Source organism: Oreochromis niloticus, linkage group LG1 (genome assembly GCF_001858045.2).
Source record: "Oreochromis niloticus isolate F11D_XX linkage group LG1, O_niloticus_UMD_NMBU, whole genome shotgun sequence".
NCBI classification, from domain to species: Eukaryota; Metazoa; Chordata; class Actinopteri; order Cichliformes; family Cichlidae; genus Oreochromis; species Oreochromis niloticus.
Window position 1 is genome coordinate 24,691,711 of NC_031965.2, and position 24,636 is coordinate 24,716,346.

Below are 24,636 nucleotides of genomic sequence, written 5' to 3' on the forward strand. Positions count from 1 at the left end.
GTGTTCTGCTGTGAACAAAATATCGGTTTATGACATTTGCAAATCTTTGCATTCTGTTTTTATTTACATTTTGCACACTGTCCCAACTTTTTGGGGATTGGGGTTGCATCCTATCTCAGTGTCTTGTAGAGTGTAACTGTCTTGTATTTTGTCTCATGTCCTTGTCTCCACGTTTATGTATGTAGATAGTGACATTCTGAAAATGCCAGCAGCTGTAGTAGCTGATAATCTGTCATTATAGCCCATTCTTGAAGTGCACTCAAACATCAAGCCTTTTAAACACACATGCGCGTGAATACACACGCACAGACACACACACATCCCGATGCAATGCACCGATAAGATAAAAAGCGTCCCATCCGTAATAAGCCAACGCTATGTGTCTCTTCATAAAATACTTTACTGTGTTCTATTTTTAACTTAAAGTAACATGCATAATACATGAGGAGGACTTTCCATCTGTCACCTGACAATGAGCAAAATCTCATTTGTACATTTGTTGTGATAAAACTATGTAAGCCACGTCAGTCATGATTAGTGCGATTTCTTGTAAAGTACTTAAAGTGCGAATGGCCGACGGCAGCTCTAAAGCTGACGAGAAGCCTTTTAAGACCACTCGTGATTGTGATGTTGGTGTTAATAAAATTTCACAAGTGAATTCATAAGATGCACATAGCTATGTGAAAGAGACAAATCAGCACTAACATACAGGAACATATGAGAATTACGTCGCGGCGAGAAACAAGCTGTTAGACATGGATAGATTTGCCTTTTCTCTCTATCAAGGTCACAATGGCCAACAGCAGAGAACAAAAAGTCAATTTCTCACTCCTTTTTCTCTTTCCATTTTCTCTTTCCACTTTCTTTATTTTCTTCTCTCTCTTCAATTATATCTCACTATTTCTCCATCCAGCTCCCTTTAAGGCTCAGAGGTGAGTAGACTCCATTTCCATCCACCTTTAGAGAAAACTTCAATGTCACATGTCAAGTACCTGCTTGGACATTCAGTCCTTTTTCTTTTCCTGTTCTCTGTTCCTGGTGCTCGCTTTTTAGATATGAAGTAGCAAGCTGAATATTCAGCCCCATTTTCTCCCCTTCCTTTCTCTTCTCTGTAGATTTCAACGAGCTCTGTGCCTTCTCACTCTCCTCGCATCTCTGTACTTTCAACATCTTCAGACTTAACATTTTAAACAAATCAAAGCGAAAGGAGAAAAGCAGATGACAGACGGAGAAAGTGGATGGGAAGATAGCAGTGCAGAGTAGAGTAGGTGAGGGAGAGATGAGGAGAAAAGAGTGGAGAATAAAGAACTCAGCGTTTGTTGGGACAAAATGAGAGGCAAGTGGAGTGTAAGGGGGGAGGGAAGGGAAAGAGTGGAGGGCAGAGAGTGCAGAGGAGACAAAGGGGAAGAAGATTTGAAAACATGATATACGAGAATACACGAAGAGAAGAGAATCAAGAAAAGAAAACGTAGATAGATGTTGTTCCACAGGTAAATAAATTATTCATGTCTCTGCAACAATGGCTCGAGAACCAAAGTTGCCTTGACAAAAGTGGAAGGGGGCGGGTGGGGTGGGATTAGGGTGATGACCGCAGCTGAAACAGAATTCAAACCACAAACAAACCACAAACACGAAGCCTCCAACAACAGTGCTTTAACTTCGTCAACACTAGACGTAAGAGAATATGCTTGTTACTGTGTCATAGTTTCTTCTGAGGCTTCCTGCAAGTCATGCTCACTACAGTAGTTTTTTCTTTCTCTCTCGGGTGCTATTTTGAATTTCCACATTCATCACATTGGGTTATAGGCCTACAAATGTTTTCCCAACAATATCCTGACCCTTAAACCTCCCTCATGGATTGTATTTCAGTTGACTGGAACCCAGTACTCTTCTTTTAAGATCACAACACAATATGGTGAAAGCATATTGCAGGTATAAAATGTGTATTTTCCACCTGTCAGATTACAGGGTTTTAGTTTTTTGATGTTGTTTTTAAAAAAATAAAAAACTCTTTAGTGAAATTAAACAATGAAAAAGCTCACCTTGTCAGCGTCCATTGCAGTGATGACCCACACACAGTGGGCATTGTTCTCATATTGAACAGGGTAGTTGGGAGAAGTTATGACCCCTCTGGGTCCTCTTAGGTTACTGCCACAGGTACGAGCTACAGAGGAAGAGAGCAAAAGAGAGAAGGAGCAACAAAGGGCTTTTAAAATAAGATTTACAGTCTGGTCAAAACTGTGCTTGCAGATTCACCTTTTACTTTAGAAATAGGACAAAATGAAAACAGGGTGAGGTAGTGTCAGAGATCAAAATGGTGAAAAATAGAATGTAAGCATATAATATTTACTATGTTTACACTGACTTTAGGCCTATGTGTGTGGATTTGTGTGAATAGAATTTTAATTAATAATAGTAATTTATAACCAAATCAATCCAAATTTCTTCCCTTTATATAGCACTTTTCACAAACAGCAAATGCCCACAGGAATAATATCATTATTTTACTAATTCTCCAATTACTTAACATATTTCCTTTTTAATGGTCCAAATTCCCATTGTACCAACTTTTAGTATCACCTTGGCCTCCAGTGCTACAGTGTGGATTCATTTGAAATATTAAACAAATCTCAGAGATTTTTATGTGCAGATTAAAGAGAAAAGTAGGAACATCCTGTCTCAAAGGGATGTTGAACAAGTATGTAATGCATTTACGTCTTCTGTTTGGGACTTCTGCATTTCCTTATCTTCCAGTTGTCCTAATAGGTCCTAGAAAAGCTTTAATTTGATCCAAGACATGACTGCAAAAGTCTTAATGGGAGCAGAACTAGAGATTATACTTCTGTATTAGTTTATTTTCCTTGGCTCCCCATTAAATCTAGAATTGAATTTAGTATCCTTCTCCTCACTACAAAGCCCTGAAAGAGGAGTTTTTATGTCTTAAAGATCTCACTTCTTTAAAATGTAAAGAAAACTAGGATACAGTTTGGAACAGGTATATTTTTGAGTTTGTCTGAAAGACATCATAACATCTTTTCATTCACAGTGCATACATCAGCTGCTTAAACATGCTTGACATGCCAAAGGCCAACCTGTGGTCAATATTTTAAAGAAAGTCAACATGAAACGTTGAACCTTGAGACATCCTTTCATGTCTCAAAGAAATTCATTTTTGGATGAGAAAGACACACACACACACACACACACACACACACACACACACACACACACACACACACACACACACACACACACCGTGTATCTGCAAGAAGAGAGGTCAAGGAATCATCTTAGTCTAAATTTGGGTGTTCCTTTATAGTATAGTAGCGATGTAGAATATAGAAACTATTAGGACAGTTAGCTACGGAGCAGGTGACCAACGTACCTTCCAACTCCTTGTAGTTATACTAAAACGGCAAAAATAACTTAAATCATAATGACTGAAACTGTTCACTCCTATTAGAGGGAAATGAAGCCTGTGTCACAGGAGCATAAGTGGTTTAAGGAGGTTTTAAATACAGATAAGTTGAGAGACATCAGAGACAGACATCAGAAAAAGATAGAAAAAGAGGGTGAAAAAATGTAAGAAAGAATATGAAAAGAAAGTAAAGGAGGAAGGGCAAGCGGCACGAGAGAGAGAGAGACGTGGAAAATACAAGGAGAGAAAGGGAGAGAGAGGAGGACCTCAGATGACTGATCTGCCTGTTAATTAGAAAAGAGAGCTGAACCACACAGTGATACACACAGCTACACTCTCACACAGAAACACATTCATGGCGATTCATCTCAGAGACCAGGTTCTAATTAACAGTTAAGTCTCAGTAGAGAATGAGAGAGGCTCATGGGTTTGAATCCCAAGAGAGTGATCACACAAAATAATACAATGCACGGGAATTATAGTACAGACATTTTTAACCTCTACTTGCTTGTAACAGACTACTGATCTTGATTTCTTCTTCTTATCTCACTTTGCCCTTCTGCTTTCACATCTGTTCATTTGTATTGATATACCCCTATAATTACAAATATTTGTGTTTAAAATAAAGTCTGGATTCACAGTTTCTATCTGGTGCCAGTTCATTCAGTCTTGTATTGTTGTGGAAATGCTGTTCTTCAGTTGAGATTTTCCTTATAAAGTACTCTATATTTAATCAAAAGTAAGAAAGAAGGTTGTTCCATATTTTGACATTACTGCAAAAGTCTTTTACGAAACTGCCCCATTTACAGCTTCACTAAATGAATAATAAATATAATGCATATTGAGTAAAACCAACATTCACAGTCAATGTTGCTCCACAATTGAACTGAAATGAACTACTAAGAATGCCTTGAGGATAATTCTAAAAGAGATTCTGTGACAACAACAACAACAACAACAAAAAAGAAAAACAGAGACAAAAGTAGTGATCCTCAAAGTGTCAGCCACTGCCCCCTGGTGAGCTATGTAGGTACTATAGGTAAGCTGCTGATGGTTTTCTATAATATCTAAACAATATTTTAAAAAGTGAATTTTGAAGTTAGATGTGAAAGGTTAAATGTTTACACTTATTTTGGAAACAAATTTTTTTTTAAAAAGCCATAATTTAAAAAGTAGCAATTTTCATATATCGGACCTTGTTTTAGTCGTCTCAAAGGCAATCCTAAAATAATCTGAGTATATCTCATGATTCAGTAGCTTCTAGAACCACCTTTAGCAGCAAAAATGTGATGTAATTGTTTTCTGTATGACTTTATCAGCCTCTCACATTGTTGTTGAAGAGTTTTGACCCACAGTGTTGCTTCACTCTATTGGCTTCCTTTTATGCACAGCTCTCTTAAAGCTCTGCCACAGCATTTCAGGCTGAGGTCCACAGTTTGACTGGACTTTTGTGACACCATGATTTATTTTCTTTCTGTTGTAGATTTGCTTCTGTGCTTAGGATCATTGTCCATTTGCATCACCTAGGTTCAGCCAAACTCTAGCAATGAGACATATGGCCTCACATTCGGTTAGGATACATTTGTATGCATAGTTTATGGTCCACTAAACTGACTGCATGGTGCCCATGTCTAATAGCTACATAACAAGCCCACATCATCACCAGCAAACTGCTGAAGCATTTGCTTTTGTAGAAGTTGTCATACTTGCTGATGACCAACTAATCAAGTGAATTTTGTTCGCAGCATATGGCTGTGAGGGTGGTTTTTCATGTTTGTAGCTCTGTGAAAACCTTTTTTTGTCTATTGTATGTCATCTTTGTTGGAAAGGAGTTAAACTGGAGCATTTGCTATAAGGTTGAAAATTGACCTAACCGGCCAAATCATCAGAAAATTCTATGAATATGAAATGAAGTAAATATATTATGATGGTAATTAGAGTTAATGAAAGTTTTGAAAACCCTGCAGAAAATTTCCAAATTCAAACACAGTTTGGGCGTGGCTGTACTAGAGTAAATCTGTGTTTGTCAGTAATATACTGTACTATGCAATGTGGTTTACAACAAGAACACACTGATCTCAGAGTGCTGAGTCCTAAGCATTTATTACAGCATCTGTAATGGTGTTTTTAATATTTATTTTGTTATATCACTTGGAGGTTATATTGGTGATGTTCTGAGTAATGTTTTGAGACTTCAGCATGAACAAATGCTTCACCCATGTAGTCACTGAGCTATTTATAATATATATACATTTTTCGAGTCTCATGTCAATTTATTTGTTTTACATAATGAAAAATGATGTCAAATTCTCCCATTAAGAATACTTTATGGTGGGTTTTTTCCCCTAATTGATGATTTATTGTTCATGGTCACCTGCCTAAAATAAAATACATTTAAGTATGAATTAAAAATCTTGTAAAATAAGTTATACATAGTATTTATGTAAATATAAATAGTAAAACGAAAATTCCAGAGTAGCTTTTCAAGAAACCCCTACTGTTTCTAACCATCAGAAGTAGCCAGTATCATGATTCCAGGCAGGTTCCTGCAGCCACAGACAGACATGTAGTCACAAATTACACATTCACACATGTGCACATAACCACACACATCTAAACTTTAACACAATGTGACAGGGACCCTACAGTCTGTGTCTGAGCGCTGGGACTGTCTGCCCATCAAACACACGCACAGCTCAAGGCAAATATTGCAGCAACTATGAGCTGTGTGACATTGTCCACTGGACACTAGCTGCAAGTGCAAGTGTGTTTGTAAGTGTATTTGCGCACACACTTGGGTGTCTATGCTAGCTGTCTCCCTTTTTATTGTAAAATAATAAGCCCAACAGGATACTGTCGGTAAACATGCGGGCAGTGAGATCCCCTGCATCATTGCGCCGCCACTCATACATTTATTTATTTAGCCACTCAGTCAGAAAGTGAATCATAATTTTTACACATTAACAAATAATAAAACATAATCCGAGCTAATATTATTTATGATATGTCCATAATAATATAGATTTAGCATTTGCAAATACCCCAAAACAACATAACCATTCAAAGCTTGTGAAAACCATGAGACAATATCTTTATGTAAGATACTATTGCAAATAGGGAATACACTGGATTATCGCTCAGCTGCCAATGTCAGTCACTATGGAAGCTCTGTAGTGATTGCTAGGAACAACTCATTTTTTTCATGCTAAGCTGATTTAAGAGGTGTTATTTTGTTAACCTGACTTACAATTCCTGGCACCATTTTTATGGCTCTGACACACACAAACAAGATGAAGTGCCTATGCCTAATCCTACATGCAAAGTTAATATTGACTAACAGAAACAGCAATCAGTGCAACACCATACCATTTTAATTGCTGACAAAATTAGAGATCTGGAGACAGATTCAGAGGTACGGGACCAGGATTAACTATTGCAGCATGGCTTTAGAGGAGTATTATAAAAGATCTGCTTAAAGATCTCCTCATTTTCATCAACAATCTGACACTCTGAGGAACAAATAATTAGTGTGACCATAGCTGTGCCTGTGTGGCCTTATCCTAATAATGCTAACACATCACCGCCATGCAATTCCTGTGCAATTCCACTGTTATCCAAAAACTATTAAAAACACATTAGGATTACTGACTTCTGCTTTTGCTAATGATGAAAATGTAATCCTAGTTTCATTGCTACAGTGCCTACAGTGGTGGGGCTGCTGATTAAAGACTGGTCATATTTTTGAATGCAGACCTCTGGGGCGATAATAGTTGGTAAAACTTGTTGATAATTTAACCTCTAGTTCACCCAAAGTGCACACAAAAGTGTCCTTGAACATATCACTGAATCTGAGGTAATCAGGCTCACACTTCCCCTGCACCTCCAGCTCTTTACATCATTCTCAGGTCCAAGGTTAATATTAACTACCATGTGATTTTTGAACACATTAGTCAGCATTAGAGCTTCTTGACTTTAACCCTCTAAGAAAATACAAAACTTGGGAAACTTTCGCTGTTATTTACCTTTTTAATCTTGTTGCTTCATTCACTTTAATTTATTAATTTAAAAAATAATTATGCATCCTCTATCTGTATACACTTTATTTGTTGATATTAACCGATTAAAGTAAAATGAATGGTGTAAGCCTCTTTTAACAAGTTATGTTGCTGTTTTATTCCAGGTATATTTAAGCTTATTTTAAAGTAAAAACAGCCACACTTTTCAAATTTACCATAGCCAACAAGTTTAACGTTGCAGCTGTGCTATGATTACAGCTATATTCACAAGTGAAACGATCCCTGTAGAAATGAGAAGCGAAACATCTCTTTTATTTGTCATCACACAGTGTTCAGCCTCCATTTGGGCGCTCACTTTTTGAATGGTACATATGGTTCATTTTGATCTTTTTATCCTATTAGACATTTGCTTAAAAATTGGTATGAATATTGGTGAAAAGTTGTTTTTTAATGATATCAATATTTTGACCATAGGAAATCTGATCCGATCTAAATATTTGTGACAAATCTGAAGACATTTCTTGAGGCATCCATGATTTTCTGTCCATCCATCCATCCATCCATCCATTTTCTTCTGCTTACCCGGAGCCAGGTCGCGGGAGCAGCAGCCCAAGCAGAGAAGCCCAGACCTCCCTCTCCCCAGCCACTTCCTCCAGCTTATCCGGGGGAACACCAAGGCGTTCCCAGGCCAGCCGAGAGATATAATCTCTCCAGCATGTCCTGGGTCTGCCCCGGGGCCTCCTCCCGGTGGGACATGCCCAGGGGGCATCCTTGTCAGACGCCCGAACCACCTCAACTGGCTCATTTCGATGTGGAGGAGCAGCGGCTCTACTCTGAGCCCCTCCCGAATGGCCGAACTTCTCACCCTATCTCTAAGGGAGAGGCCAGCCACCCTTCGGACGAAACCCATTTCCACCACTTGTATTCGCGATCTCGTTCTTTCAGTCACTACCCACAGCTCATGGCCATAGGTGAGGGTAGGGACGTAGATCGACCGGTAAATTGAGAGCTTCGGTTTTACACTCAGCTCTCTCTTCACCACGACAGACCGGTACAGCGTCCACATCACTGCAGCAATCCGCCTGTCGATCTCCCGCTCCCTTCTCCCATCACTCATGAACAAGACCCCGAGATACTTAAAGTCCTCCACATGGGGCAGGGTCTTGTCCCTGGCCCAGAGTGGTCAGGGACAAGACCACTCCGGGTCACTGATTTTCTGTTTATGATAATATTTGGATGTACATGTGTTCACATTTCAATGCATGGATGGATGACCATTAATGTACTGGCAGCACACAAGCTATAGATCTATATTGACATATTGTTGTTTAAATGAGGTAGTAATTGTTAACAAATTATGCTTAAAAAGGGATTTAGGGTTGCAAACAAATCTTTTATTAATCTGAATTACTGATTAAAAAATAATGATCAAATGGCAACACATAACAATTTACTTATTTAACAGATATACTTAGTAAAACATATAAGCTGTTATTATAATGATGATAATAAGAGCTACTATGATTATATAAGCTATTTGTATGAAATAGCTACATGATTTGGTTTGAGTTGAATGGCAGGTGGGACTTACTTCTGCAGATGGGTCTGTGGTCACTCCAGGCTGCCAGTGTGTCAGTGACTCGTTGACAGGTGATACTTTTGGATCCCTGTAGTACGTAGCTGTCATCACAACTGAACTGGACGCTGGAGCCAACTCTATTTAAGGGGACACAAAATTAAAAACGCTTGTCAAAAAAAGTTGAAGAGGTACTCTGAGTCCAGTTCTGACTGATACCCCCAAATCATTGTCAGTTAAAAGTTTAAAAACTTGAGAAAAAACGCCCTTAAATCACCAGAAAACAGGACTCTTTCAGTTCAAATGATGTACGAATGCTAGTCCTAGTATAGAAGATGAGGTGGCTGTTAGATCCCTGACAAATAGGGCATCATCATTCTATATCAGTGGTTGGGCTCCTCTCTTCCTGTAAGATGCTTTTGTAACTGTATTGTAACATGTTTTTCTTCTGTCATCTGCTTTCTTTTGCTCTCTTCTGCTTCTCTGTTCTCAGCTTGTCATGTCTTCTCTCTATCCTCTCTTATCATTTGTTCTGATGATTCTTGTTTTCGCATTTTCTCCAACGCCCTGCTGTCTAACATGGGAGAGGGACATCGAGCCATCTAAGTGGAAATCTGCATGGTGTCTTGTCTGTAAAGCTTAATGTCTCCTCCCTGCTGACACACACCACAGTCTACCACCTGGCCAAACATTCACAACATGGAGTTTTGGATGTTCATTGGCTCAACCCTGTTGTTAAACACTGTAGAGTCGTACAGCCAGGCCAAATCTTTCTCTTTACTGCCTTTGTTACATTCAGTTAGGTCATTCACTTCTGCCACAGCTTTCACCTATTCACCTCACTATTTACCTTGAAAAGAACTAAAACCTTCCTCTCATAGTTACATACTGTTTTTCTATCAAACAAAACATCCCAAACATGCTAAGTGACAGCGATCTTGTACGTCCCCAGAAATTTAAAACCCCATTCTACAGTATGTTGTCCTATTAGCCCTGTTTCACTTCACCAAACCACAATTCAGTTCCAGCTCATGTAGCTCAGTGCTTAATGATGATTAGATAAAAACACCAAAGACATCCTTGCCAACAAGCATGCACACACTTGCAGATAAATGCTTAGAGACATCAACACCAACACACACAGAAGGAGGTAATGCTATTTCACTAACTCAAACAACTCCATTAATGGCAAGAGAGTTAGTGAAGTCATACTATCTACCAGCAAAGAAGACCAGCAGGAATCAGAGATTAAAAGATGATTATCGTTTAAATTTTCTGGCCTGAAAATAGTTTCAGAAAATGGTGAAAATTGAGCACATTACATTTCACCTGCCACTGATGGTAAGTGGATGAGTCCCAGGGAGAGATCATAATTTTATAATAGCTCACTCCTGATTAAACGGAACGATGTGTCCCTTTGTACTGATTACTGTAGGTGACTGACACCATTGAGTGAATAATTTAAAAATCCCCGTATCCACTGAGTCCTTGTTTACTGGCCAAGACTTGAAACTTTCCCTGCCAGTCTGTCCTAGAAGTGGGGCACACAGTGCAAGCAAGCTTGGAGCTTGTCGCAGGGCTGCTGTGCAATACAATCTAACGACATCTAAAAACACTACATCAAATGCAGTCACACTGACAGGATGGACAGTGATTTCTTCTAGGATTTATAGGTAAGTTGATCAACAACCCACAAGACCAAAGTGAAATTTTGGCAAATGTAAATCAGATTGGGATAAAAAATGTCCTAACACAGCATATTTAGGCGGCTTGACCTAGACACTAGCATGGAAAGCTGCACCCCCATCACTGTCTCTGACACATGGTTCAGGTCACAGCGAAATGTAAAGTCTTATTAATATGTCAGGTTCATTCACTTCAGAGCAGATTATTTTTCAAGGACCTAACTCAATGTAACAAAGGCAGTAAAGAGAAAGATTTAATAATTGTGCACAGAGACTTTTAAAATAAGTTTTCCAAACTCAAATGACACCCTTATGTCCTTTTTACTCAAAGTGGCTTTTGTCTAACTACTCCAACATAAATGCCTCATTGACTGACTTCTGAGATGGTTTTCCTGCAATAGATTCTCAAATGTTCCCCTGACCAATGACCTTCCCCCTCGTGTTACTCCATTTGTTCATATAGTCAACAATAGGAAGAGTCAAGGTGGTTTTAAATTTTTCCTATTTCAAGAATCTTAATGGCAGTCTGCTCATGGCAGTACTGTATGTTTGGGAACTGACTTAATCTTCTAAATTATTATACTACATTTCATGCTTACATATGCCTTCAGACTGCAATAACTCTTACACTTATTTAGCTACAGCTAAGCTAGCTAAAAGGTATTTCTTATCTATTTTAGATGCATCCTTTTTGCTATCTGTTTCCATATTCGATCCTTTACACTTCATTAAATATTAGTCTTGTTCAAAGCTGTTTTTTGCTAACATCATCCAATACATATCTGTCAAAAAGGTCTGATACCTTGGTAAATGAGTGATTCTGCCTTGTCATTTCATGTTATCAAGCATAAATTCACAGAAAAATTGTTTTAGTGACAATAGAATATCTCAAATAAAAAACATTTTTAGAAACAAAATATTTATCTAACCGTACATATCAGAGCTATTATTGTTCATTCAATACAAACATATTCTTTACTTCAAAGAAAAACTGAATAATACTCCACATGTTTACTTCCCCTCCTTACCATTTGTTCTCTATTAGTCCGAGGAACATCTTCAGATCTCTGTCTCTCTCCTGCAGCCAGCTCAACAGCCTAACATTTTCTGTATTTAGGGGCATCACTCTTCAGTGCTTTCAAGCTTTCTCCTGCCCACTGTTCTCTCAGTATACTCTCTTTGTTACATTTTGCAGTACTTTCCCGAATCTTCTTTGTGCTGTTACATTATTTACTTAATTCCCGGATGCATTAAAGCAACACCTAAGAAGGATGAAAAATTAAATTTTTTTTGCAGTTTTGCAATTGTTTAGATTTGTATTTTTTATCCTACTTTACCCCTACTGTACTACTCCTTCATGCCTTTAATTACTCTGATTAGAATAGTCTAAAGCATAGCCTGCATTGTATGAAATAAACTTAATAGAAAACTTGTGCAACTTTCTATATCTTGCACAAGACTGCTATTACATAAAAATGTTTTTATAGGACAGAATGTAAGCTATACAGTATTTTGCAATCATATGACTCCTTCATTAAAGCCATAAAGAAATAGTATACTGGTCGTAAAATAGGACAAATAATTGTGTTTTAGGTTAAAAAGGAACTGCAAAGTGTGTCAACATGTGTCCTAACTCCAGTATAAATAATACTACAGAAGTAGCTAAACCAGCCTTTAATTGAGCTGAAAACAGGACTACATTTGGACAACAGAGTGAAATTACTGAGATTTACATTATTTTCCTGAATAAAGGGGCAGCACATTATAAACTAGTGTGATACACATTTATCAAGGGATAGAGCTATATGAGATATGTCTGTTACATTTCTTATATTCCTCAAATGAGAATATAAGGCCAATACCAAGACATTGAAGAATATGCCTTATATTAACTGACTCATTAGGGTCATTAGGAAATAATAAGGCAGTCTTTCATTATGCTATTAAATGTAGACGTGTTCATTAATTCACTTTTCTGTAAGGAGACTTGAGTTTGAATAACATAAGCTGCAGATATGAAATGAGAGAAGCTGAAAAGCCACAGCCATCGTGACATATATGTGGCATTGCTGATTGCTGAACTTACTGTATTCAAATATAAAGACTGTATAATAGGCCTATATCTCCGTGTAACAGCTGGATTTTATGTACTGTGTACATCAGACAAAGGAAATAAAGGTTCATTCAAAATGAGGATGATTTCTATGCCCTTCCTCTCACCTACAGAGCTGTTCCTAACATTGAAGGTTACCAGCTAATGACTGAGGTGAGGGTAAAGACACAGCAGCATTTTCAAAGAGCCTTAAAAAAAGTTAAACTTTGCAAGCATTAGCATGAAATACTGGGAATTTCATGCTGTATCTTGCTTATGTATTTACAGATTTTACAAAAAGAACTGAAAACAAAGCTGAAAGTACATTTAAAAAAAATATATGTGTGTGTGTGTGTGGAAACAATTCTAATATGTCTATATTCTATCCCTTCAAACGCCTACGTCCATATGTTTTTGGATAATAGTGCAATTTTGTAGTTTTCCCCTACAAAAAAAATGATGAAAAAAACAAAACAAAAACAAAACAAAACATGGGGTCATTGACAGCCTGAAGTCCAGAACCAATGAACAACAACAAATTCTGCATTTGAGATGCAACACAATTTAGATATTCTGTTAGTCCTTTACTCCAGCCACCTTCAGTTTTGTCTTCAGAAACTAAAAATCACGTGTTGGTTTGAGATTAGGTCGCTGACTTGGCAATGGAAGAATATCCAATTTCTTTGCCTCAAGAAACTCTTGGGTTGCCCTTGCAGTATGCTTTGGGTCATTATTCATGTGCACTATGAACACTTTCCAATCAGTTTCGCAGTATTTGTATGAATCTGAGCAGAGAGTATAGTCCTATACACTTCAGAATTCGTCCTGCCACTTCTATCGGCAGTCACGTCATCAATAAACACTAATGGCCAGATTCCACTGGCAGCCATAAAATGCCAAAAAACTGAACCATGTTTGATAGATAACGTTGTATGCTTTGGATGATTTCTTTCCTTCTCCACACTTTTATCTTGGTTTCTAAGTCTAATCTGATATTCAGGTTCTTGATTGTTTGGACCTTGATGTAAACCGAAGGTGATGTGATTAAAAAATATTGACTGTAGACTTTAACACCCACCTCTTTGAAAGCGCTTTGACAGGGCTAAATGTTGTGAGAATGTTTTTCATACAACAGTTCAGCTGTAGAACAAGTGAACCTGGACTCTAATCAATACTTCAGAGAATTATGTCATTGCCCAAAAAGCTATCGGCCTAACTCTCTCTAGCTGAACTGCAGTAGGAATATTTGCTGTTAGAGCTGTTTGGTAGTTAAATTCCACAGGCAGAAAACTAATTCTGAATTGATTCTTCTGTCATAGCTTTAAACTTGATACTGTTATGAACAGTCATGAATTGATTTCACATAAAAGAGGTGATTTAAGTACATGTCCCATAGTACATTTAACATGCTACTTTCATCTCTAACACAGAGAGTTCTTGGACTGCCCCCCTTTACTATTGTTTGTGTGTTTGCATGTTTAATGAGATGGGGACATCTGGATTACATCTGAATTTGCAGGATTACACATTTTGCTAATAATGTGTTTTCCTGTAGGTGACACTTCTTGATGTAGGGGCGGTTGGTGAAGCAATCACTAAACAAATCATTCGTTTGTACAATTTTTTTGTGTTTTTCCAAGTAGGTTTCAACCCAGTTACATATGGTGCTTTGCATCTAAAAAGCTCATGTTCTAACAACACGTCCCCAACAGACATACATTATTTATAATGATGCATAAACCACAAAACACTTCAGTCTCCCGGAAAATGAAGAAGAACTAGATGTTCCTCACACAGTGATCAATTTTGTCAGCCAACTACAACACTGCTGTTATCGCTTGAAGTGGGAGAACAGTACAGAGGAGTCATTAAACCTAGTTAAAGAAGTTTTACTCTCCTTATGTACAGACCATTATCAAACGTGTATGTAGAATAGACAGGTTAAGGAAAAGCAGAGCACGGTAGGCAGAGCTTGTAACCTTTTTGTACCCTGCCGAAAGAGTGTTTCGTTTCGTTTTTTTTCATTAAAACTGAGAATTTAACTGGTTTACCACAAGCATTTTGTGGCCAACTGCCAATCTGTTCTGACTTATGAATTAAAATGCTTCAACAACTCAAACCAAGCAGAAAGTAAACAAAACTGAGGAAACATCCCTGTACTCACATGTCAGCCAAATGATTTGATGACTTGTGCCAGGTTAGCTAATGTAATGTATTACAACAAAAGACCTGGGACCTTTCTAGGTCAGTCTGATTTCTGCATGTGAGACAACAACATTTAGACTCAAGAAGTGAGTCTAAAAACAAAATACCGCCTCACTTACTGGAAAGTAGAGCCCATCCTCTTGCCATTTTCGGGAACTCCAGGATCCGGACAAACATCACCAGCGAGACCACTTTGACTCACTGAAAGAAAGGAAAGAAAGATGGATGCGGTGCCTAGTTTGAGGATATCATTTTACATCCTATCACGAAAATTTAGCAGTTTTAGAGGGATGCATGCATCCTTTTATGCCAACAGGAAGCTTATTAAATTTGCCTTCATACCTCCTTTTGCAGTGAGAGGAAAGTGGATTCTGAGTATTATTCAATATGTGATTATAGTCCTGCCATGATGTACAAACAAGATAACTCCAACTGTGAGAACTAACACCTAGCGGTTGTTGAGAATTTTAAAAAAGAGGCATGTGCTCACCTCTTCAAGTTGGAATTTAAAGTCCATCCTTACTTGAAAACCTTTTCTTTTTGTGTTTTTATGTTCTGTGTTAAAAAAATAATGCTGTAAAGCCTGTGAAATGCAAATCTCAGCTATTCCTGGTCTTGAGGAAGGAATGAGGAAGACAGTTGCAAACAACAGTTTTCTTTCTTTCACTGAAAGACTTCTAATTTTAACTGATGGAATAAACAAAATTCTGGAAATGGACGAGCCTTTATCACTGTTTAGTTTTACACCTTTTATTTATTAAAAAAGGAGATCACATAGACTCGCTTTAACTCTGAAGAGTTAAAGCAGCCAAAAAACTATTTTACCAGACACTGAGGACTTTTCACGTTTAACTTTTCAAATTGCATCAGCTCTATGCATTTCCTTAGATGTAATAGCAGAAACTTTCACATGCCATGAGGAGTATTGCAATGTGATCCAGAGGCAGGATTTTAACCTATGATGTAAGGCAGGTTTGCCTTCATATAAATGATTTTGTATGCAGTTTAATAGACCTTTCACAGCTGACATTTTGACTTGTCATAGCAGAAAGGCACAGTAAAATATATTTTGTTAACAATAGCTCAGTTCTATCAAGTGTCCTAGTAAACCATGACTGGGAGCCAGCATGCACAATACCAGGACCGAGACATAAAAGAAAAAACAGGCAGGGAGCATAAAACCAACCGATGGCAAAATATCACAGAGTGCTTATTAAAGTCTTAATGCTTAACTGTTAAGAACTTCCCAGTGCTGTGTAATTTCTCCACTCTCCTTTTCATTATCGGGACCACCTTTATTCCCTCGTGCAAAAATGATCTAAAACTCAGTGTTATGTGTGTAGGCAGATGACTTTCATCAAGGACTCGACCTTTTGGACCATTTATGTTTTGATGTTTCGTTTTCTGTTTGGTTTGTGAGAATTTCTTTTTTCAACCACAGTTACAGAATTAATAGTTAGTGAGTTGTTTGGTTAGTTTTTGGTCCATGTTGACATAATAGCATCACACAGTTGCTGCACATCCATGATGCCAACCATCCGTTCCACCACATCCCAAAGGTGCTCTACTGGGTTGAAATCTGGTGACTGTGGAGGTCATTTGAGTACAGTGAACTCACTGTCATGTTCAATAAAGCAGTTTGAGAAGATTTGAGCCCTGTGACATGGCACCTGTTACCCTGCTGGAAGCAGCCATTAGATGATGGACACACTAAAGGGATGGACATGGTCAGCTACAATACTCAGGTAGGCTCAGTTTGTACAAAGGGATCCAAAGTGTGCCAAGAAAATATCCCCCACACAATTATATCACCACTAGCCTAAACAGTTAAGGGAATACATGGTGGATCCATGCTTTTCACCAAATTCTGCACGTACCATCAGAGGAAATTGTCACATGCCTAAATGCGTAAGCTGCAATCTGATTGGCTTTCTCAACTATCTGCAGTAACAAAAAAAAAAAGAGCAAGATACATGACAAATTTTGTCCAGCTTGTATTTGCGATATTGAATTGGTTTCAGAGTTTGCTCAGAGTGGGAACATCTGCGGCATGGCTAAATCATAATGTAAATGTAAATGAGACCAGACAACATGAAAGAAACCAGTTTAGACCAGCTCTGTCTTAATGGAACTCTGTGGATGAATAATGACGGTGAGCAAAACACAAATAAAAAAAGAGATAGGAAATAAGTAAAAGTGCAGGGAAATGAGAGCTCTAAACTGTGTAGTGCGAAGAAAAGCATGTGAGAATAATCTTGCAGGGTTATAAAATATTACCCAGAGAAAGTGAAATATCTGACCTCTGAACACTTCACCCTTTCTTTCTGCCCATCTTTTCCAGCATCTGTCTTACTTGCTTCTATTTCTCTTCCTGATTTCTGCTTGTATCTGCTCCCCCTCACTCCTCCTTTCCACTTTTGCATTCTCAGCGTGCTCCCTCGGCTTTTTTTCCCCCCTCTCACATTAGCTGCAGTTTACAAAGGGATGCCAAAGTTTTGTGCATCCTAGCATAAAAGATGGATGAATGATTTGCTGCATTTGTGTGATTGTGTTTTGTGTGCGATGAGAGGTTGTGAGTGTATAGACTGTTTGTGTGAGATATGATGCAAACAGAACAAGCTGTCTTATTGCTCTGCTGTGGTTTTGATGTTCCGTCCAAAAAAAATCACCACACAGACACACTCTAAAACACACTTTCTCTTTCATGATCGCTCACTGCTTTCTCTCTCACTCGTGTTCAAATGGTTTTCATTGGCAAAAAATGAAAAGGTTCATACTGCGGAAACAACTCCAGCTCATGCAAACAACATGAGATTGTTGTAGGAAAAAAAAAAGACAAATATTACTGCTGGGCCGATGTCAAAAATCCTCACGCTGACTTAATCCAATTTGCACTTAAAAGATCATTCAGCATTTAAACACAACCTTATGACGCAGAGTGTAATTTACATATCATCAAAGTCTCCTCAGCAAACCTTTCATGTGTAAAAGTCAACTTTTTAGGAATTTTCAATAAATAAATTCAATTCAATTAAAAACAACAACAACGAAAAATAATTTGTTTGCTCATTGGTGCCTGTATACGTTTAGCATTCCTTTACCTCAGTAACTGACCCACTACTTTCTGCCATTTGAGTCAAAATAAGACACAAGTTAATATTAGTTCATTTTTAGCAGCTGTGGTTACAAGTTACAAGCAAACACTCCAAACCAATCGATTGATACATTAACAAAGATAACAGTGTTCAGGTTTGATTTATGCTGTCAGGGAGTTTTTTTTTAATTTAACTGAATATAAATGATTGATCTTGTAGTTTGATGGGTGTTACTGATGTTTTGTACTCATCACTCACTTATTTGAAGAAAGGATATTCCAGCACAACACCAGCACAGCTTGATTTATTAAACTGACTTCAATGCAACTGTTGCTTAAACTTAAAAGCAATGGTTATTGATAGTAAAATCTGTATAGCCATGAGTATTTTTACACAAAATATATAGTGAGATCGCTATTTCACCACTTCGTCTATTGATTAATTCAACTTAGGGCTGTATATGTGTTTTGCTTTTTTGTAACACTGAACCAATATGGCAACAAACTTCACTGTCACATCGCCAATGCTAAAAAGCCTGTGACAGCAGGTGCTGCAACAGTGCGTTGTAAAGAGAATGTAATTTCTCCATGAAAATGAAAAAAAAAATAATCAAGAGCCCACCTCCCAGCCCGAAGATTACTGAGGAACAAAAGTGGTTGAACAAACATGAGTCTTCCAGGAGTTACAGAACATTTGCTCTGTTGTTATTGCAGTTGCTGTTTATTTATTTAATTTTAGAGTCAGCACAAAACCATTAGCTTTAGTCATTGTGTATGCAACAAGCATAAAGAGATTATGCAGCTACTGCCATCACCACTATACATCACAGCAGCCAGACTGGAGGTGACACCATTTTTTAAAGACAAGAGTGAATCATGAGCCATTAGTTCTGGACATTATAAACTCTAGACCAGACTCATGCAAATGAAATTTTATGGAAAGTCCCCAAAACAATCCATTAAATTTAAATCAATAAAACTGGAGTCTTAAATTTAGGGTTACGTGTATTTTTTAACTGTAGAAAACAATAATGTGTACAAACTGGCAGTCTTTGAGTTTGAATGTTACTAACAACACTTTTAAAAACTGTAAAGTTTTGCAAAGTCTTAAAAATAAGCATGAAAGGGATGCAGGGAAGGTGAACACTTTATGGATTTTTTTGAAAGTCCACAGACTTACAGAGCAATCCAAAGAAACAAATAAACACATTCGAAGTGAGAATGCAAAGCAACGAAGCATAAATGTTTAGTTATTAACAAGTAAAAGACAAGAATACAAAAGAAATGAGGCCATAAAGAGAAAAGGAGGAGCAGTGAGAGTGTTAGAGTGTATGCCGGTGTGTGTGTGTGTGTGTGTGTGTGCGATCAGCTGATGTGTTTCAGCTAAGAGCTTTTGAGGTGCACTTCAGATGCCTGCAGGATGACGGGAGAAATGTGTGAAGTGTCTATTGTTGATATACTCTCTTGCGCTGCCCTCTTCTTTTTGCCTCTTATCCAATCTGCCCTCTTTTTCTCCTCCACCTTCTCATGTTCACAGGTCAATCAACCCAAGAGCTAAAGTCTATAGCCCTCCGGCCCCACGTTATTACGTCGAGTTCATCAAATTTTCCACATATAAGACAAACAGTATGAGAGTGAACAAACCCATAATTACATAATATTTTTGAAAGCGTGCCTGTGACGTTTTCCCCAAACTATTTAGCTGTGGTGTTACGCTATCTGACAAATTTACATTTTAAGTGGTTGTGTTTCTTTCTTTCGAGTAGTCTGTGGCCCAGCACCATATTGCCTGACAAGCCTAAAGAAAACACTGATTATAAATTACGCTTCCACAATGATCATTCATTACAGTTGTAGGTCATTGTCTTGGGAGTAACGCTCCTTAATCACAATCTTTCAGCCTCTCTATAATTATGACACATCCTCAGCAGTAAGCTAATGTTACTGCTGAGAGAGGGCGACTCCGCCATGGGTTGGTCTCAGTGAAATTATTTTGGGTTGCTTTACACACCACTCTGAGTTTGTAGCTGTGTATTTTAATGATCTCATCCTTTAGATTGTGTAAGATTTTTATCAATAGCATGTATGAAAATTATTCATAAACCGACCGTCTGTGAGCCTATTTAAATCTGTACTTGTGTGTGTATTAGAATGTGCTTTAATATAAGCTTGAGGCTGTTACAGACAGTCTTTTAGATTATGATTCATAAGCACTCCACTCTCTAGACAGGTAAAACTCATTACCATCAGTCTGGTTCTTTGTAATGATTACATATTGCATAAAGACTGCAGATTCTTCACCACTGAGCTATAATATTACCACTGGGAGTCATTTAGTCTACAGAAGTGTTGTTCAAAGACTAGTTGAGGACCAAACGTGGACCTTGGATTTCCTTTTTTTAAATGTTTTAATGGCCCTGGTTGCCATCCTGATGGTCTACACTGGGATAACCTTACTCAGCCAATGTGAACCCACATCTACTCAGCTTTGGTCCCCATGACAAGCATGTGAGCACGTTTTCAATGAACATGGGCCCATGGTGAGGTAAATTTCTAATTTATTTCCAGAGCTGCAGAGGCTAAAGGGCTCCCTGGACTACACAGTTAACAGTAATTATCATCACTATGCTTTGGCTCCACATAATGATTACGGATAACGAAGCTAATGTGCTTAAGTGCAATAACAATTTTACAAGTGGGATAGTTACTTTGGAATCTTTCAGCATATATAAACCACTGGTGATTACAGTTATTTTACAACATACAGGGAATTTCTCTCCTGCAAAAACAATTTAAAAGGTCAACTTATTTTTTTTCTCCAGCAGAGTTTTACTGAGTCTATTTCTTGGGGTAATACATGCAAAAAATAACACTATATGTCACCATGCATTATAAAAGATTTACATTTGGAAAGAAATTTACCTCATAACAAGATGTTTATGTTTGCCAGCTTCTCATAACAAGTACCAACCATTACTTTCTGACTTCAGATATTCTTTATATGGAAACAACTTTGGTTATGGTCATGTGTGGGTACGGACCTTGTGTGTGTACTTTAGTAAATCTGAGTAAAGGTACGTTCTTTACCCAGCGTCATATCATTGAAGACTATAATAAACTGACGTGGCCCAGGAACTCCTTATATAATCATGCACACACTCAAATACGCAGAGTGCAGACCAGTTTAAATATTAATTGCAGCAACACATGGAGAAGCACAAAGCACATGAGAATTTCCCTTCACACGTGCACATAGGTACACACAAAAAACGCCACACTAATGTTAATTGCGGCAGTGCATGCTTGGCTGAGCGTGTAAATCGGCAGAATTATTGATGAGGATTCTATTATGAAGTTAAATGCTAAGGGATGGATGAGGTATGAGGCTGGGCTTCTGTGATAATTAAAAGCCTGTGTCACAGGATCGGAATGCTGTTTACGGGGCATCTCCAAGCTGCCAAGAAATATGTCTGCCATCAGAGACTGTAAAGATATTTGTCTTATTTATGGCTAAATTTATTGTTTTGCTTCCTTGTGGTCAATATAGTGTTTAACTTTATTTGGTTTCCCATTAGCTGCCACTGAGGTGAAAACTATTTCTCCTTAGGTCCACATAAAAGCAGAAGACTTCCACAGATTATCCCCTTGCTTTCCTAAATAACAAGTGATCTATTCTAATCACTGCATGTCTAATAGTTAGCAGAGACAGTTCTTTTGGTTTTGAGATATCACAAAGCTGAATCGGAATAAATACTTAATGGTTAAACACAGCCTCTAGAGAGAAATCTTTTAAACTCTACAACAAGCCATTAGAAAATGACACATTACTTGCCAGCATTCGAACAAATCATTGGCATATTAGTAATAAATCATCTTGAAAGTTTCACTGACAAAGCTTTGGGCTTATTTTTTTTGTCAGAGAACTGGCTGCTTTTATATTTCAAAGAAAAAAAACACCAGTTGTATTTCATCTCAAAATTAGACATTTTTCCTGGCAGGATGCTGCAAACTGGCGCACTGAACAACAAAAATTAAGGTTATTTAAAACTGCATTCACAAATCTACAGTCACTGCTTTGGACTTTTAAGAACAGTATTACTTTGCAGTTCCACCATACGTTCTTAAATATTCTTTCAAGCTATGCCTGGTTGTCTTTTAAACTCTTTTAAATGAAACCAGCATTTTATTGGTCATGTTTAACAGAAAAACTCTGAGGCTGGATAAATACAGTATCTCATGGGCAACAGCAAAAACAGTGATTTTATTTTTTTAACTTAAAATAAACCATTTTATACCAGTAAGTCATTCTGGGCTCTGATCTTATTGTTTTTTATGTTTTTCTTGGCTTATCTAGCTGCTAGCCTTGCCATATGGATATATTTATATTCAAGTAGAAAGTCTGGCTTTCATTGTAGCTTTCACCAAAATAAATCCCACTCAGATGATATACAGTGTACTATATGCAAATAATGTGCAGACTGTTTGCACTGCAATATGGGAAAATAGTCAGGTGGGGAGCTTAGCAAAAGAAAAAGGGCGCAGCCAAAAAAAACCAGATACAAACAAAAAAAATAATACTGCAGCGAACAGAAATTAAAGAAGCACTTCAGAATTTTTCGTCTTTGCCCTCCTGCTCTCTGTGAGACGCTTCACTTTCTTTACTCACTTAGAATCTAACAGACAGGCTGTTTCTAGTCTGTGCAATAATGATTTCAGTGTCTCTTTCTGGATTCTTGGCTGCACCTCCAGGGGCAATGAATAAGACACAGTGGGAACACTTCCAGTTTTGGCCGAGCAACACCAACGCTTTATTGTGTCCACTTCTGGAAATTTATATAGTTTAAAAAAGTTAAATGGGTAAAGAGTGCCACTGGAAGCAAGAGTGGCAGTCAGCAGAAAGTAAATCACCCCGCTGCACTGAAGTTTGCTCTTCCTGACACCTTACTAAAAACGTATAAATAAATAATCAGAAAGCACACACAAAATAACACAAAAGAATTTGGAGTTTGATATCCGTCCTCGATACTGGTGTGGGGATCTAACACAAGGATATGGATGCTAAGCAACAAATCATATTTGGTTATAATCTTTCACATCAAGTAAAGACTCATGAAAAGTACAAATGATTATAAAACTGTTTTTGTAGCAGAGGTTTTTTTCCTACTTTTACAATACCGCAGACTTAATTGTTCTCTGTTGTGTAACTTTCTCTTATTTTTGCATATATTCCCCTTGTTTTGTATATATTTCTCCTGTTTGTTATTTCCTGCTGTTTACACTTTATATATGTCATTCTGGCACAGTTGGATTGGTGCACCCACAACTTTGTTGTACATGTACAATGACAATAAAGAGCTATTCTATTCTATTCTATTCTATTCTATTCTATTCTAATCACTGGCACTCTGGAGGGTCTGATCTCTAGTTTAGGAACTACCAGACTAAACCTGTCAGACTTAGACAATGCTACTTTTGCATTAATGTATCACTAATAAATATCTAATGGATGGGAACTAATGGAAACTATAATACTGTATAGTCAAATTAAATCAATCCACTGTTTTTGATTTAGTTATCATTAAAACTGTTTTGATTTTTGCTTTTAATATTCTGATACTAGTACTCAAAAAAGTACTAAGAAAAGATTAAGTAACTTGCTACAAAAAACAGAAAGAAAAGGAGAGTGGGATACTAATTCCTGTCTCCTAGTAGGTCGACCTCATTGAAAAATAGATGAAATCACTTCTCCTGCCACATCAAAGATGGATGCATCCCCAGTGTCCTTGCATATATACAATATTTCTGTGTGGGTGTGTGTGTGTGTGTGTGTGTGTGTGTGTGTGTGTGTGTGTGTGTGTGTGTGTGTGTTTAAATATGTTTGACCAAATGTGGAATGCAATGCCATCTAAACAACGTGGTCACAGCATCTGCATCTGCACACAAAACCACGGCAGATTGTAGGGTACTTACAGACAGCGTTTTTGTGACTGGAGTCTTTGCTGGGCATCATTTTCACCCCTCTAGACTTCAGCTCGATTGCTTTCTTCACTGTGGGAAGGAAATTAGCAGTTATTCATTTAATTATACATCACATTTTTTAAAAATTTAATTGTTTGTCTTTTTTGCAAAGCACTAATTATTTTAGGGGGTTGCCATTTGGTGCACCTATGCGTGCAATCCAAGAAATGCTTCTCACCCCCATGCACTTACAAATCCACAACTCATTTATAATTAGAACAGGAAACAGCAAAAGAGACTGAAGGAAACAGAAAAGTGAGGACAAAGGGGAAAAGGGGGGGCAGCAAACGAGATGAGCAGCATTAAAATTTATTCAATCTATTTTATCCTAAGTGGCAGCACTGCCGAGAATAACAGGAAAATCTGTGCTACAACTAAACTGCATTCCACTGAGAAACAGAGATGGCATAAAAAGCACATCTCTCTCTCTCCCGATCCCTCTCGTTCACGCAGACGCACACAGGCACAGGAAAAAGTAGAAGCACCAATGGCAAGAGAAAAGAAAAATAGCTGAGGAAGACAGAGACAGCGA

The 24,636-nt window shown here is 37.7% G+C and overlaps 1 protein-coding gene across 2 annotated transcripts in view; it reads right to left on the reverse strand.

Moving 5' to 3' along the window:
• LOC100698036 (CUB and sushi domain-containing protein 1) overlaps positions 1-24,636 on the reverse strand; it is a 414,635-nt gene that overhangs the window by 161,298 nt on the left and 228,701 nt on the right. For both annotated transcript variants that reach the window (XM_019359325.2, XM_019359321.2), the window contains exons 7-10: positions 24,057-24,134; positions 15,112-15,193; positions 9,026-9,150; positions 2,043-2,164 (exon numbers count right to left, since the gene is read on the reverse strand). In XM_019359325.2, the coding sequence (XP_019214870.1) occupies positions 2,043-2,164; positions 9,026-9,150; positions 15,112-15,193; positions 24,057-24,134 (407 nt within the window). The remainder of the gene's footprint in view (positions 1-2,042; positions 2,165-9,025; positions 9,151-15,111; positions 15,194-24,056; positions 24,135-24,636) is intronic.